Here is a 17,056-nt window from a genome sequence, read left to right as displayed (position 1 = left end):
TTGTGGTAAAGTGCCCTGATTGATGAGATGAACAGTCCACCCACACTAGCGCTGCGAGCCTGGCCTGTTAGTTCGCCTGGTCACGGCCTGAACTGCTGCTGTGTCCCTGGTGGAATACGAGGTAACAGCCTGGCAGGCAGCTGTTGAGCTTTGTACTCTAATAGCCTGCGTCTCCCCTTAAGAGTTATGGTAGTTCCTTGAGTGTGTGTGTGACGGCAGTGACTCGTGTTATGGTAGTTCCTTGAGTGTGTGTGTGATGGCAGTGACTCGTGTTATGGTAGTTCCTTGAGTGTGTGTGTGATGGCAGTGACTCGTGTTATGGTAGTTCCTTGAGTGTGTGTGTGACGGCAGTGCCTCGTGTTATGGTAGTTCCTTGAGTGTGTGTGTGACGGCAGTGCCTCGTGTTATGGTAGTTCCTTGAGTGTGTGTGTGACGGCAGTGCCTCGTGTTATGGTAGTTCCTTGAGTGTGTGTGTGACGGCAGTGTCTCGTGTTATGGTAGTTCCTTGAGTGTGTGTGTGATGGCAGTGCCTCGTGTTATGGTAGTTCCTTGAGTGTGTGTGTGATGGCAGTGACTCGTGTTATGGTAGTTCCTTGAGTGTGTGTGTGACGGCAGTGCCTCGTGTTATGGTAGTTCCTTGAGTGTGTGTGTGACGGCAGTGTCTCGTGTTATGGTAGTTCCTTGAGTGTGTGTGTGATGGCAGTGTCTCGTGTTATGGTAGTTCCTTGAGTGTGTGTGTGATGGCAGTGTCTCGTGTTATGGTAGTTCCTTGAGTGTGTGTGTGATGGCAGTGACTCGTGTTATGGTAGTTCCTTGAGTGTGTGTGTGATGGCAGTGCCTCGTGTTATGGTAGTTCCTTGAGTGTGTGTGTGATGGCAGTGACTCGTGTTATGGTAGTTCCTTGAGTGTGTGTGTGATGGCAGTGCCTCGTGTTATGGTAGTTCCTTGAGTGTGTGTGTGATGGCAGTGCCTCGTGTTATGGTAGTTCCTTGAGTGTGTGTGTGATGGCAGTGCCTCGTGTTATGGTAGTTCCTTGAGTGTGTGTGTGATGGCAGTGCCTCGTGTTATGGTAGTTCCTTGAGTGTGTGTGTGATGGCAGTGCCTCGTGTTATGGTAGTTCCTTGAGTGTGTGTGTGATGGCAGTGACTCGTGTTATGGTAGTTCCTTGAGTGTGTGTGTGATGGCAGTGACTCGTGTTATGGTAGTTCCTTGAGTGTTTGTGTGATGGCAGTGACTCGTGTTATGGTAGTTCCTTGAGTGTGTGTGTGATGGCAGTGCCTCGTGTTATGGTAGTTCCTTGAGTGTGTGTGTGATGGCAGTGCCTCGTGTTATGGTAGTTCCTTGAGTGTGTGTGTGATGGCAGTGTCTCGTGTTATGGTAGTTCCTTGAGTGTGTGTGTGATGGCAGTGCCTCGTGTTTTGGTAGTTCCTTGAGTGTGTGTGTGATGGCAGTGCCTCGTGTTATGGTAGTTCCTTGAGTGTGTGTGTGATGGCAGTGCCTCGTGTTATGGTAGTTCCTTGAGTGTGTGTGTGATGGCAGTGCCTCGTGTTATGGTAGTTCCTTGAGTGTGTGTGTGATGGCAGTGACTCGTGTTATGGTAGTTCCTTGAGTGTGTGTGTGATGGCAGTGACTCGTGTTATGGTAGTTCCTTGAGTGTGTGTGTGATGGCAGTGACTCGTGTTATGGTAGTTCCTTGAGTGTGTGTGTGATGGCAGTGCCTCGTGTTATGGTAGTTCCTTGAGTGTGTGTGTGATGGCAGTGCCTCGTGTTATGGTAGTTCCTTGAGTGTGTGTGTGATGGCAGTGTCTCGTGTTATGGTAGTTCCTTGAGTGTGTGTGTGATGGCAGTGCCTCGTGTTATGGTAGTTCCTTGAGTGTGTGTGTGATGGCAGTGACTCGTGTTATGGTAGTTCCTTGAGTGTGTGTGTGATGGCAGTGACTCGTGTTATGGTAGTTCCTTGAGTGTGTGTGTGATGGCAGTGCCTCGTGTTATGGTAGTTCCTTGAGTGTGTGTGTGATGGCAGTGCCTCGTGTTATGGTAGTTCCTTGAGTGTGTGTGTGATGGCAGTGTCTCGTGTTATGGTAGTTCCTTGAGTGTGTGTGTGATGGCAGTGCCTCGTGTTATGGTAGTTCCTTGAGTGTGTGTGTGATGGCAGTGCCTCGTGTTATGGTAGTTCCTTGAGTGTGTGTGTGATGGCAGTGTCTCGTGTTATGGTAGTTCCTTGAGTGTGTGTGTGATGGCAGTGACTCGTGTTATGGTAGTTCCTTGAGTGTGTGTGTGATGGCAGTGACTCGTGTTATGGTAGTTCCTTGAGTGTGTGTGTGATGGCAGTGACTCGTGTTATGGTAGTTCCTTGAGTGTGTGTGTGATGGCAGTGACTCGTGTTATGGTAGTTCCTTGAGTGTGTGTGTGATGGCAGTGACTCGTGTTATGGTAGTTCCTTGAGTGTGTGTGTGATGGCAGTGCCTCGTGTTATGGTAGTTCCTTGAGTGTGTGTGTGATGGCAGTGCCTCGTGTTATGGTAGTTCCTTGAGTGTGTGTGTGATGGCAGTGTCTCGTGTTATGGTAGTTCCTTGAGTGTGTGTGTGATGGCAGTGCCTCGTGTTATGGTAGTTCCTTGAGTGTGTGTGTGATGGCAGTGCCTCGTGTTATGGTAGTTCCTTGAGTGTGTGTGTGATGGCAGTGTCTCGTGTTATGGTAGTTCCTTGAGTGTGTGTGTGATGGCAGTGCCTCGTGTTATGGTAGTTCCTTGAGTGTGTGTGTGATGGCAGTGACTCGTGTTATGGTAGTTCCTTGAGTGTGTGTGTGATGGCAGTGACTCGTGTTATGGTAGTTCCTTGAGTGTGTGTGTGATGGCAGTGCCTTGGGAAGCTCACCAGGAGCAGTTCAAACCAACAGAAGAGAAGTCGCTCTCTGGTGCTGTCCATGATGAAAACATGTTACTTTGCCAAAACTTTGGAGACTGTGGGGCGAATTCACAAAGGGATTGCGTTGCTTTTTCTGTTGCTCAACCTGTGCAAATAAAACCCCAAAATTACAGCTGCTGCGCAGCACTGGATCGGGGCAAGGCGTTTTGAGGAGGAAGAGGAATTATTTTAAAATTTTAAAATCATGTGTCTGAAATCCAAACAGTACAATGCCCGAGTAGGCATTAGCATGTTTATTCTGCATCATCCGGGGCTTGAACTCACAACCAGTGTAGCAATTGGGGTGTCAATTGACCAAAAAATGTGTGAGGAGTAGGGTTTTATAGGTTTGACAGTTTTTGAGAAAAACAGAGTGATGGACTTCCTAATTCCTGTCAGCTCAAAGCATATGGAAGTTTCTGCTCAACTGGGCCGTCATGTTGGTGGTAGTTGCAAAGTGATAGCACCTACAGCTGATTATTTATATTTTTTTAAAGGAGTAGTAAAGGGAAAATGCATGTTTAGCCCTGTTTTCAGCTTAACATGCATTTTCCCTTTACTTCTCCTTTAAGTTTTCAACTTTAGACTGTTGCTACAGTATAGCGCCACCATCAGGACTATTGGCCCACAATGCCAGTTGAGGACTTCTGGTATAGGACTGGACCTGTGTGCAAGGTTTGGTGATTTTTCATGTATGGGAAGTCAGCCTTCCTAGGAAGAAGATTCAGATTCAGAATATTGGGAAATGGTAAATGGACTGCACTTATATAGCGCTTTTATCCAAAGCGCTTTACAATGGCCTCTCATTCACCCATTCACACACCAATGGCGGCAGCTGCCATGCAAGGTGCTAACCTGCTCATTGGGAGCAATTTGGGGTTCAGTGTCTTGCCCAAGGACACTTCGACATGTGGACAGGAGGAGGCGGGATTCGAACCGCCGACCCTACAATCATTGGATGACCCGCTCTACCACTGAGCCACAGCCGCCCCTAATACAAGAAATACAAGAGGGCCCAGCAGCTGAGGCTAATAAACCTTGCTATTCACAAAGCACTTGCAAAGGGTGAAATACAGCCCACTGCTCTGCCATGAAAATAGCGTCTCTGTGCGCCTATGCTATTAGTGGGTACAGTAGGCGATTAAAATTAACTAGTATGCATATGTTGAAAAGGTGGAAAATTTGGCCCGTTTCATGCAAATGAGCCTCATTGCAAAAACAGTCCCATTTCACAAAGATCAGCGGTAATTGGCACATGTCTTCAGAGAGTTGGTGGTAATTGAAGCAAATTTATAAGGGTTGTCATGGCTAGCCTTTCCCGTTTCCGTGGCAGCAGTGACTGTTGCCAGACAAAGACATCGTAATGACAGGCCTGCTCGTGAGAGAATATTGAGAAGGAGAATATCACTTTTTGATTTAAGTGAGACCGAAATCATCCGGAGATACAGGTATCTTGTATCTTGAGATACAGCTCAAGCAATTCTGTCTCTGCTCCATGAAATCAAGGATGATATTGAGCTTGCCACCCCGAGATCCCAGCCAATACCTGCTGTCACTTCTTGCACCACTGCATCTTTTCTCATTTCATTTGTTTGACAATGAATGTTTGTCATCCAAAAATAAATTAGTTTGAGCAGAGCTGTCCATGGTGCTGAATCTTTAGGCCCAGGTTCAGCCCACTGTGCCAGTGAAAATAATATTTAGACTGAGCCATATTTTTAGAGTGTGAAATTAAGTTGGATTTAATGTTGTTGGATTTAATGCTGTTGTATTTAATGTTGTTTAGTTATGAGAATAGAACCCACACTCTCATATGCAGGATATTTTGTGTGTGTTTGTGCTAGAATATCCTTAGCGCAATATCCTTATGATGGCGCACATAACGGGTGCAATTGACACGTAGTTAATGGTGCTATTAGCGGCCGCAATTCGCCCCTGTGTGTGTGTGTATGTGTGTGTGTGTGTGTGTGTGTGTGCGCGTGTGCGTATGTGTGAGACTGGGGGAGTGCGTGCATGTATTCATACCTGTGTGTGTGTGTGTTCACCAGAAGAGCAGTAGACATGATCTAAACCCATTTTGACAGCCAATCAATGGGCGCAGTACTAGCAGCTGTGTGTGGACTGCAGAGAAGGGAGGGGGGATGATACCGGAGGTGCTGCTGACATGCCGCTCCTAGTAACGGACACACTCACTCGTCAGTGTCAGATTCTGATTTGGACAGGCCATTTGGGGGGATGTGTTTCAGTGCTGCGCCTCCACATGCAGGTCAATAGCGATCCTGACCTTGGTCATGTCATGACTATCAAGACAGCAACACACGCTCCAAACATACATGGATATTTCTCTACAGTCTACTACCATACAACAAATAATCTTAGACTACCATGCACTGATTGAAACCCCATTCACTGCTTGTTGGTGAGTTGATCTGTTCGATTGTTGAATTGTATTCGAGTGTATGTGAAATGCTACGAGAGTGAGAGTGCATATTGTATTAGTGGTCTAGTTTTCGAAGGGTCGCTCCTTAACTCTTGGCGTGCCACTCCGTTTGAGTACATGATCCTGGCCACCATCATCGCCAACTGCATCGTCCTGGCTCTGGAACAACACCTGCCGGGAGAGGACAAGACACCCATGTCCAAGAGACTGGTGAGACACACACCTAACACACACCTAGCACGCTAACTGAACACATCACACTGGGAGACTGGTGAGACACACACCTAACACGCTAACTGAACACATCACACCGGGAGACTGGTGAGACACACACCTAACACACACCTAACACGCTAACTGAACACTTCACACGGGGAGACTGGTGAGACACACACCTAACACGCTAACTGAATACATCACACGGGGAGACTGGTGAGACACACACCTCACACACACCTAACACGCTAACTGAACACTTCACACGGGGAGACTGGTGACACACACCTAACACGCTAACTGAGCACAGAACACTGGGAGACGGGTGAGACACCTAACACACACCTAACATGCTAAGTGAACACAGCACACCAAGAGACTGGTAAGACACACAGCTACAGTATAACACAGGCCTAACACACTAACTGAACACAGCACACCAAAAGACTGGTAAGACACACAGCTACTGTATAACACAGGCCTAACACATCAACTGAACACAGCACACCAAGAGACTGGTCTTGCCTAGCCTGAATAACCTTTGATAGATAACACGATTGAAATGAAATAACATGGAAAACATTCTCACCTGTGAAGATATTCAGCCCTAGAGAATAGACGTCCACTCCCAGGCTGTCTGTCATATACGTCCATAATACTCCCTTCCTTGCTGTGAGTGTTTGGCTACCTGCTGAGTCAGAAATGTCATTAACACTTCCTATGCCATGTGTGTGTAAGAGGGTTATAGAGAGCAGAGACTCTCCAAAAGGGCAAAGCCAGATGGATCCTTCAGTAAAGGGACAGGCTTATTCACAGGGAGGAATCACTGGGTACCGTTCCAGAAAGCAGGTTTCATAAACTCTGAGTCTAACCCGGAAATGGGAAAATTTCTTGGTTCTTGAGTTCTTGGTTCCAGAAAAGCAGATCCCGGCTGATCTGAGTGAGCACAATCAACCCTGAGTAGGTGCACCTTGAGTTAAGCACGTGCATGAGGATTATAACGCCATCATCGATGGAGCTCCAATACTAGGATTCACCATGGCAACTGGTGAGGGAAAAAAGCTTGTCCTACTTCACCCCACTGGAAACTCAAACTGACCATGGAACATGGACCATGGAACATGGTCAGGTATCATTGTCTCATCAAGCAAATGGCAATAACTGACTAAGAAATGGTGTAGCCTGCTTGGGGTGCCACACTTATGTCTTAATTAACCTAACCCAATTAATCCAGTTGTCACAATAATTCTGTCTAAATTGTATAATCTTATCTACTTGGCTTTTTCCTATGTAAGCACTTTGTACTGCACTGTTTGAAAGGTGCTATAAATAAAAGTATTATTATTATTATTATTAAATGATAAATGATAGTGTGAAGGAAAGTGGTTGCGTTCAAATACAGTAGATAATGATTATTGGGGAATGACGGCACATACTGGGGTCAAAATCCTCTCCCGACGCAAGGCTATGCAAATTAATTCATCTTCAATGTCGATCAGGTAAATGTGCAAATGTTCAACAGCTGTTTCAAGCTCATCACAGGGAGGAGACAGGGAGAAACTCAGGGTTTGTTACAGAAAACCTGCCAACGAGCAGGTTAGGTTCATAGGTTAAGTTACCATGGTAACTGATCCAGAGTTTGAGTTAACTCTCTTTCTGGAATGGGTTTGAGTTGCCTGTCTTTCTCCAGTTTGAGTTTACCTCTCTTTCTGGAACGGAAAATCCAGAGTTTCCCTCATCTCAGGATTAGCAAACTCATTTTCACTAAACCCGCTTTCTGGAATACAGTACACCTGTGTTGTTGTTGTTGTTGTTGATGCTGATGATCACCTCCTCACAATAACTTCTAGAGCCATGTAAACCCACCTGTTCTTAATTTGATTGGGCCGTTGTTTGATTGACAGGAAAAGACGGAGCCCTACTTCATCGGGATGTTCTGCTTTGAGGCCGGGATCAAGGTTGTGGCGCTCGGCTTCGTGTTCCACAAAGGTTCCTACCTGAGGAATGGCTGGAACGTCATGGACTTCATAGTGGTTCTCAGTGGGTGAGTGGAATGCGGTCAGGCTCGGCACATGCATGTGTGTGTGTGTGTGTGTGTTTGAGTGTGTGTGCGCGATTGTCTGTATTGGTATGTGAGTGTGCGTGCAACTCCTGTACACACTTTCCATATAAACATCCTGACTGTTTGGCAAACTCAACTACGACCACTTCTACAGCCCGGTGCTTTTCATAAACCTCAGCTGCAAGCTTTTATTGGCTGTTCATCAGAGTTATCTGCATAATGAATGGTGTGTTTGATACGCGCTTAACTGGATCAGATCCCTGTCTGCTGTTCATTTCCTGTTTGTAGCTACGAGGCACACATTCACCCCTGCTGGCGCAGACACGCAATGTGAAATATGCTCCCAGTTCAGATGTACATCTACGATGTGGACCTGGGTGCTGCAGTTACATTTAGCAAAGAGCATGCTCTTGTGGTGTGTGGAGTCATGGAAATCCCAGCAGGAGAGGTTATGAGTACTGGGTTGAGATGCCGACCCAGATAGCAAGCGGATCTGGGCCATATACAGGCCAGATCTGGCCCTTGTGGCTTAGTTCTGGCCCATATATGGCCCAGAATCATTACACATCCGCTTGCTATCTGGGGAGGCCATGATCTACTTTCTCAACGTACCACAACTACAGTATAGTGGCTACAGGTCGTAACTATGGGAGTGGCGGAGACGGACAATTTTTATAGGGGTGGCCAGGCTGAGACCATTACTCAGATTGGGGTGGCACAGAAACTGATGTCTCGATATTGTTTCTTTCTGCATGGCAAATCGCTGTAGGCCAAATTGTCACTTTGTCACTCATTGTCATTTTTTGGTCACTCTTTATCATTTTCTTACGCAGCTAACAGTGACTGCCATGTAGAAGCACACCATGAGGACTCATATGTATTAAGAACTATGCCATTTCAATTATGCTACTCAACACATTATATCTACAGTGTAGTGGACAGCATGCAAGTGTATGAATGTGAGTCAGAGTCATATATCTGGTGGCAGAACAAATGTACACCCTAAAGACTTGGGATTGATTCTGCAATGCTGTTGTTGTTTTTACTCTCAAATTCATTCCATCCACTTTAAGCGAAGCATATCATTCTAGAGCACACATATTTTGAAATGTCATATCACAATGTCCTGACAATTTCTCAGTGACAATATGAGATGGTCCACTACCACTTTGAAGTGGAATTGGTCTTCGATTATGGTTGGGTTCCTTTAAATATCAATCTGACATTTGAGGTAAAAGCATATATATGTGACATTTCAGAGGGCCTTTATTTTTAAATGCCACCTCAGAATGTCCTGAATTTTTCTGAGTAATAAAATCTGAATGAAAGTCCTCAGTGGCTGTTTGAGCGAAGCGTTTACAGACTTGTCTACTTGGTTGCATGCAGTTGAATGGGGGGTGGTTGTGTCTGTATGGGATAGGGATGCACTGTCATTGTCTGTATCTGTGCAGTAATAATTTGTAATGGACTTTCTCCAAAACTACACAGTATAAGTCAAATATTATTGCATGGGTTTGTAGAGGGAGCGGTCATGAACACATATCAATGAGCCTTCCTCATGAGCTATTTATAATTCAGATTTTATGGCTTGTCAAAGATGAGACATTTCTGATCCGCGTACAGTAAAACTAATGGAATTACTCTAAACCTACACTGTAGAAGTCAAATATTATTTCATGGGTTTGTAGAGGGAGCGGTCATGAACACATATCAATGAGCCTTCCTCATGAGCTATTTATAATTCAGATTTTATGACTTGTCAAAGATGAGACATTTCTGATCTGTGTACAGTAAGATTTTGTAATGGAATTTCTCCAAAACTAAACTGTAGAAGTCAAATAATCTTGCATTGGTTTGTAGAGGGAGAGGTCCTGAACACATATCCATAAGCCTTCCTCATGAGCAATGCATAATTCAGATTTTATGGATTGTTAAAGATGAGACATTTCTGATCTGCTTACAGTAATGGAATTTTCTCCAAAACTACAGTGTAGAAGCCAAATATTATTGCATGGGTTTGTAGAGGTAGAGGTCCTGAACACTGTAAAAGTCAGATATTTCTGCACATTAGGGAGAAGTCCTGAATTCATATACACGTGCCATTCAGATGAATTATAAAGAATTCAGATTTTATTGTCTACCAAATATGATACAAAAAACACTTCCAATTGACATTTACTTCAATATGGGCTACATTGATTTATAGTAAGCTACAGCTAATTATTCTTAATCAGAAAGCGAGAGAGAGTGTGTGTGAGCAAGAGAGAGAGATAGATGGGCTCAGAGTAGAGATGTGGAATACGTAACAAGTAGCGCTGCGTCTAGGATACTTTCCGAAATAATTACATGTATTTCGTCTGTATCAAATCTATATTCATCTGGCCCAGTGTTTGATTAGCAATACTATTGCGAGGGAAAAGCTGTAACAACGTTAACAAACTAAGGATCTAATCCAGCATGCAGATATCCTCTCCTCTCAGAATTGAACCTTTTTATCCTGCAAATCTGTCACTGTACATTTATGGCCTATTACCAGATAATGTAAGCTATGTCATTACCGCTACCCTAGTTCTATACCTGGAATAAAATCACCATACGTCTTTATGTTTTGTTTGCCAACAATCTAACAGCTGCAACAGTTACCGTGGATCTTATCCCTCCTGCACAATGTAGACTATACTATAGATATATATATATATATATACTATAGATACCCATATTGTTCTTAGAATAGTTGAGCCTTATCCTACGCTGGAGCCTCAGGGTCTATGATAATACACAGATAAACTATAGCCCACTAACTCATACAGGCTACTCTCTGTGGGCAGAATCACTCACACACACAACCGCATAGAGAATGAATGGAGAATTTCATTAAAGTCCCGATCAGGTCAATGCGTGGTTCTCCGTGCTTATAATGACACTTATCAAACTGCTCAAGATAGAAATAGATAGTTAAATAGTAAATTGATCCGGAAGGATATCTAAGAAAAGCACATACAGTAGCCAGATTCTAGGAAGAGAGGATAATGTCCACCTCTTGACATTTGGCCAGAGTACTGTAGGCCAGCGTAGGCCTACTAGGATAGATTGAGCAGAAGTCTGCTTTCATTGAACAGTAAGTGCTACTGTAACTGTAGCACAGTGATTTTAGCATGGCAAAAATAATGAATATATGCTTTGAATATATCTGTTGTGATGGTACGATTACATTTATAGACATAGGACAAGGTTGTTTTGATGAATATGCATAGTATATTGACGTACTGTGTGAAGATGGATTATATCTCATGCTAGCTCAGTATATACAAAAATCAACAATTGGAAAAACGAGTCCAAATAGTCACATTTCTATTTAACAACAGGTATAAAACATGCTAAATTGAAATAATGCAACCAATTACGTATTTTTCTATTTACTCACGTCATTGATAAAAATTAAACTCATGAATGAAGTGTGCTGCTAAATGTGCAACACTGTTTTAAAAAATAGCAGCTGTACTATGACACTGCAGGCAGCGTACCACATATGTAGTAAACATCCACAACAACCACATTTCGTCTCAGACTGAGTGTAGCCTATTTTTTTGAAGTTATTGTCTAGTTGACAATAACGTTACGTTATGGCTCAAGCCATGTTTTTCCCCCATAACATTACTGCAATGGATATAAAGTCTGCCGGTGGAACGCACTTTCAAATCCATACCTTCCAAAACATAATGACCAGCTAACGTTAGCTGAATTAAGAAACTTGTTGCTTGACCTTCCAGCTTTGTCTGACAACGGGTGAGTGAAAATACATCTTCTCTTACCGCCTCGCTGTAGGCAGATTAGCACGGCATCTCCTGTCTCATCAGATTAGCACGGCATCTCATCAGATTAACACGGCATCTCCTGTGATTCACTCATCAACATAACAATATGCTAATGCCGATGACGCGCATGTTTTTCTTCCCTTCGAATTATAACAAGTAATTTTAGCTAGAAAAAGTATCAGTTTCCAAGGCATTATCTGTGCTTTTCTGAATAATGTATCTGTATTTGGGCACACTCCTTGTATGGGAACAATGACCGTACAGAAATAGTTCCATAAAAGTTGGTGGCCGTGGCCTTCCCGGGTCACCCCTTGGCTCCGCCCCTGAATGATGGTGATCTAGCTACAGAGCTGCACAGTAACTGTGGGGTAGTGACTACAGGTTATACTGACTGTATTAACGATGGGGATCTAGCTACAGAGCTGTACAATAACTGTGGGGAGGTTGTATTGGCTCACTAGTTTCTTGTTTACCAGAGAATAGCCATTATTTCTCGACAGTTCTCTGAAGACGTATAGACTGAGAGCCAGCAGAGTGTGTTTATGTCTAATAGAGCAGCTGCATGTGGAAGCAGCTGAACTCAGATGGATTCTTCTCTCTCAGACACACACACACACACACACACACAGACACACACACACGCGCACACACACAGACAAACATGCACACACGCACTCATGCACACACACACATACTGTACACATGAGATTAAATATTAATTTATCCATAGCAAATAAGGACCAAAGCTGGCAGCCATTCGGGGTTCTTAGAGAATTTTACATGATTCTGTATGTTTCATTATTGATGAGCAGAGCTCTGAAGAGAGAGGCTCTGCTGAAAGGAGGTGTGTGTGTGTGTGTGTGTGTGTGTGTGTGTGTGTGTGTGTGTGTGTGTGTGTGCGCGTGTGTGTGGGTGGGCGGGTGGTAAGAGTGTGTCCGAATACAGATACGTTATTCGGAAAGGCACTGATAATGCCTTGGAAACGTATTTTTTTCTATCTGAAGTTATTCTGGGCTCATCCCCAGACTCTAACTTTAATGGAGTCCTTTGATTTATGTGTTCATAAAATCTGGTGTCTGCAACAGAAGATGATCTCATGCAGTCATATGACTGCTCTTCTCTTTCCTCTTCGAGACATCAGGAGAATTTATTTACAAAAATAACATAAATCTCTTTCAAAGATTACATTATATTACATACATCAACATACATGGATGAAAGACAAAGAAAATGTTGCATCTGCAATTGAAGATAATCCGCACTTATAAAAGGAAATTATATATATTCACATTCCGATGTAACGCAAACAGAACAGGACGAATGTAGCTACTGTACAGTATGGAATGTTTCTAGCGTACTTCTCGACAGCTAAAAATGTATTATCAGTGGACAAAACTGTACAGAAATCATCACACTGCATACCAAGACAGATGATTAAGCAATAAACCACTCGAAGGCGTGTGTTATAGTGATTTTATAACAGCTAGGAGGCGTTGTTAGGCACGACGCGAAGCGGAGTAACCCCTAGCTTCAAAGCAACAGCTGCCACCACTCTAAAAACATAATGATACTGAACATTCCACCAGCAGTTTCAATGGCACAAAAATTACGATTAAAAGTTAAATTATTAAAAAATTAAAAAATATCCAAAATATGAATACATCCGGGAAACAGCTAAAGACGATGAACAGTTTAAAGTTTGAATGAAGTTTCTAGCACAAAGTATGTAGAAGTAGTTAAGGGCCGAAAACTGATGAGAATAATAATAAAGAAAGAAAGAAATAGTGGGAATATCAGAAGTTGAGCTAGCTTTTACAAGCTAACTCACCTAAATATTAACATTTATTCAAATGAAGCATCATTCCCTCAATTCCACTGAGAAAAATAGTTCCTCTAACAAAAAGGTTGCCAAGCAGGTTGGCATGCATTGGATGGAATGTTCAGTTGTTTTGAAAAAACAGAATAATAGGCCTAGAATGCATTGGATCAAATGGGAGGCGCATTAAAGGAGTAGTAAAGGTCTAGTCACTGCCATCCCTGTGTGTGTGTGTGTGTGTGCGTGTGTGTGCGTGCGTGCTTGCGTGCTACGTGCGTGCGTGCGTGCGTGCGTGTGTGCGCGCGCATCGGACAGGAAATCCATGACTTGTCTCTTGGAGAGAAGAAGCAAAAGATGAGAAGCAAGTGCCAGATGACATCTGTGAAGCGGCGTTTCGTCCCATAAGCCAAAATCCCAATAACAGTTCAATTAATTCCTTGATTTCTGACTGTTTTTTGACTTAAAGGAGTAGTAAAGGGAAAAATCATGTTTAGCCATGTTTTAAGGTTACTTATGATCATATACAATGGTTCAGATCAAAACGTTGACAAAACTAGCACTTTTGAGAAAGTCTGATAATTGCTCTACCACCGTTTTGGTCATACAATGGATGTGGATGGGCACCTTGAAAAATCTTTCAAAAACATGTTAAGCTCTCGACTCTGGGCAGGTACGCTTTAATTGCCCAGAAGCGAGCATATTGCTCCAAGCTTGCCTCTCCGTGCTGTTCGTCTGCCAGTAGGACTGCAAAGAAGATTCACATCTATGCCCTGTCACTGACATTATTTCCCTTGCCTCCAGGCCAGCATTGGACAGTTTCTGGACAGGTGCTGCGCAAGCAGTGGTTAGTATAGATGGTCTCCGTGCCAGCTGCTTTACAGATGCGTGGTAGCATAGATCCAAGGAAGGTGACCCCCATGGGCTCTCTCTAGGAAACCTAGCGTTAGGATGGGAAAAATCAGATGTTGCAATTATTGTAAAATCCGGTTATTGTGCCCACTATAGCAATGTCAATTTGATAATGTTAGGCCTACGCTTAGGCTATATAGGCTATGCTTGTAATTTAACCTACCATAGACCCCCTGACAGCGCCCGCGTCGGATGTAGATAAAACGCTGGTGGATTGGGCGGAAGCAAGGAGAGGTACTTCTCCATCGAAGCGACAGGACACAGTGGGTCCCCTGGCTGTTGAGACTAGACAGAGTGACACATGCACATCCATAAACCAAAAAGGGCAGGTGCCGAGCCAAAACAAGAGCTATCAAAATGAAAAAGAGCGGACTCGCACACTGCTGGGCTCCATGTTTAAGGCATTTATTGTACCTGAATCAAACGTGTGACGTTTCGAGCAAAGCTCTTCATCAGACCATGGCTGTTGAAACATGAATCCTCGCAGACGCTCCTTGTTCCGTTCATTCACGTCTTTGTGGTTTTTTGTGCTTTTGTTGAAAGACAGGGTTACATATTTCAGTCCGTTTTCATCACGTCGGATGCTGAATGAGTCAGGTTTGAGTTGTCTGTTGCCCTCTTTGGCTCTGCGTCCCATATATCGAACCAGACCTTATTGACCAGGCCCCCGGCGTATTTGGGTTGAGTGCCTGGGAACTTTTGATCTTCTTGAAATCTGCCTCTGTTAACGCCTGGTGATGTGTGGTTTTGTCACATCCTTCTCGCCGAAGTTTCTTCATAACACCAATGAAAACGTTGTTGCTAGTGATGAATTCGTGGTCTTTCATCAGACACCAGGATCGGCTGATAGGTGGATCGTTGATGTACCTGTTAAGCCCCGCACAGAGGCCACTGTAGCTGCTCAAACCATATGATTCACCTTTTCCATTTTTTACAGTGGAATAAAATTGGAGAATTTGGTTTAGCTCCACTTTAACTATGGACTTTAAATCAATTGCCATTTTTTTCTCCACGCACCATGTTTGAAAACAGCGAACGGACCACATAGTTTGTTTCACGGTACCGGCTTCATTCCTGAACCTTTCAAGTTCTTCGATTTGTCCCTCGTTAATGTCAGAATGTCTCTTTTTCTTATCCTTCTCTTCAATCTCGTCAGTCTCTCTCAACCATTCATCCAGGCTTAGCCCACCCAGTATGTCAAAATTAACTTCAAAATCTGACATTTTGTAACACTTTATCGGAACGTTTGTTAGAGGAACTATTTTGTCCGGCAGAATTGAGGGAATGATGCTTCGTTTTGAATAAATGTTAATATTTTATATTGCTGTGTGTTTATTTTACACTAATAGCTGTAGTAACCGTTGTATAAAAGCAATAAACCACGAGAGGCTGTGTGTTATAGTGATTTTATAACAGCTAGGGGGGTTTTAGGCACTCCGCTGTCATGCCTAACAACGCCCCACTATAACACACGGCCTCTCGTGGTTTATTGCTTAATTTGCATTTATAATGCAAAACAGAATGTTTTATTTATAGGTTTATTTATAGGGTTCAGACAGTTCATAAAGCTTGATTTGTTAAAATTAAATATAAGAGAGAGAGGGGGAGAGATGAAAGGTAAAGTATGATGATGTGGAAATATATTTCCGAAGTCATTATATGCCAATATCAAATCAATTTGATGCTTTGAATGCTCAAAAATTGCATTGCCAAGCTACGCTTCTGCACAGTTACGCTCTCTGCCCTCGATTACACACTTCCTGGGTAGGGGTCTTCAGGGTTCCCTCAGACGTACTTCAATCTCAGTTAGATCCCATCTGGGTGAGGGATGTGGGGTGGGGTGGGGTGGTATGGGGGGAGGGGGGCCGGTTAGATTATATTGTAAAAACCTTACAGCTTCCACACTTCAATTGTTGTATGTTCTATTGCATAAGCTCTGTAATAAAAATATTTTTGAAACGAAAATACGATTGAACACAACTTCGGGTGTAAACCACACCTACTTCTGGTTTCTATCCGAATACAGATCCAGATCCAAATCATTTGATTGATTGAACAGATACAGATAATGATGTCTTGGAGCATCCCTAGTACAGTAGGTGGTGGCTGGTGTACTGTATTTTGGGGTTGTTATTGGGAGTGTAGAGATTGAAGGAATGGTATGGAGGTAGGGGTGGCAGAGACAGGGCCAAGGTGTGTGTGTGTGTGTGTGTGTGTGTGTGTGTGTGTCTGTGTGTGTGTGTGTGTGTGCACGAGCACACACAGACATTTGTTCACGCGCACATTTTTGTGTTTCCCTAGGCTTGGTAGGCACAGGTGACAAGCATCTCTTGACACCAAGTAAATCTATACAGTAGATACCCAGCATCACTATGCCCTTAAGAAGAGTGTTAATACACAGCTCAGAGACAGAGCAGAGCAGAGCAGAACAGAACAGAACAGAACAGAACAGAACAGAACAGAGTAGAGTAGAGTAGAGTAGAGTAGAGTAGAGTAGAGTAAAGTAGAGTAGAGTAGAGTAGAGCAGAGCCGAACAGAGTAGAACAGAACAGAGCAAAGCAGAATAGAGCAGCGCAGAACCGAACAGAGCAGAGTAGAGCAGAACAGAGCAGAGCATAATCAGAACAGAGCAGAGCATAATCAGAGCAGAACATAGCAGATCAGAGTAGAGTAGAGCAGAGCAGAGACATAACAGAGCAGAGTAGAACAGAACAGAGCATAATCAGAGCAGAGTAGAGCAGAACAGAGCAGAGCAGAACAGAGCAGAGCAGAGCAGAACAAAGCAGAGTAGAACAGAGAAGAGCAGAGCAGAACAAAGCAGAGTAGAACAGAGCAGAACAGAGTAGAGTAGAGCAGAACCTACTATAGGTCAGGGCAGAGCAGAGAAGAGGA

At 43.6% G+C, this 17,056-nt stretch overlaps 1 protein-coding gene across 1 annotated transcript in view; it reads left to right on the top strand.

Annotated features, from left to right (window-relative positions):
• The window catches only part of cacna1ea (calcium channel, voltage-dependent, R type, alpha 1E subunit a), a gene marked incomplete at both ends in the record, with an annotated part of 140,441 nt that overhangs the window by 42,029 nt on the left and 81,356 nt on the right, over nt 1-17,056 (top strand). The window contains 2 exons of the mRNA XM_084436141.1: nt 5,461-5,556; nt 7,467-7,606. Of these exons, the coding sequence (XP_084292267.1) occupies nt 5,461-5,556; nt 7,467-7,606 (236 nt within the window). The remainder of the gene's footprint in view (nt 1-5,460; nt 5,557-7,466; nt 7,607-17,056) is intronic.

Source organism: Borostomias antarcticus (genome assembly GCF_949987555.1).
Source record: "Borostomias antarcticus genome assembly, chromosome: 3".
Taxonomy (NCBI): Eukaryota; Metazoa; Chordata; class Actinopteri; order Stomiiformes; family Stomiidae; genus Borostomias; species Borostomias antarcticus.
Note: the sequence above shows the minus strand (reverse complement) of the source record. Positions and strands in the feature narration are given on the sequence as shown.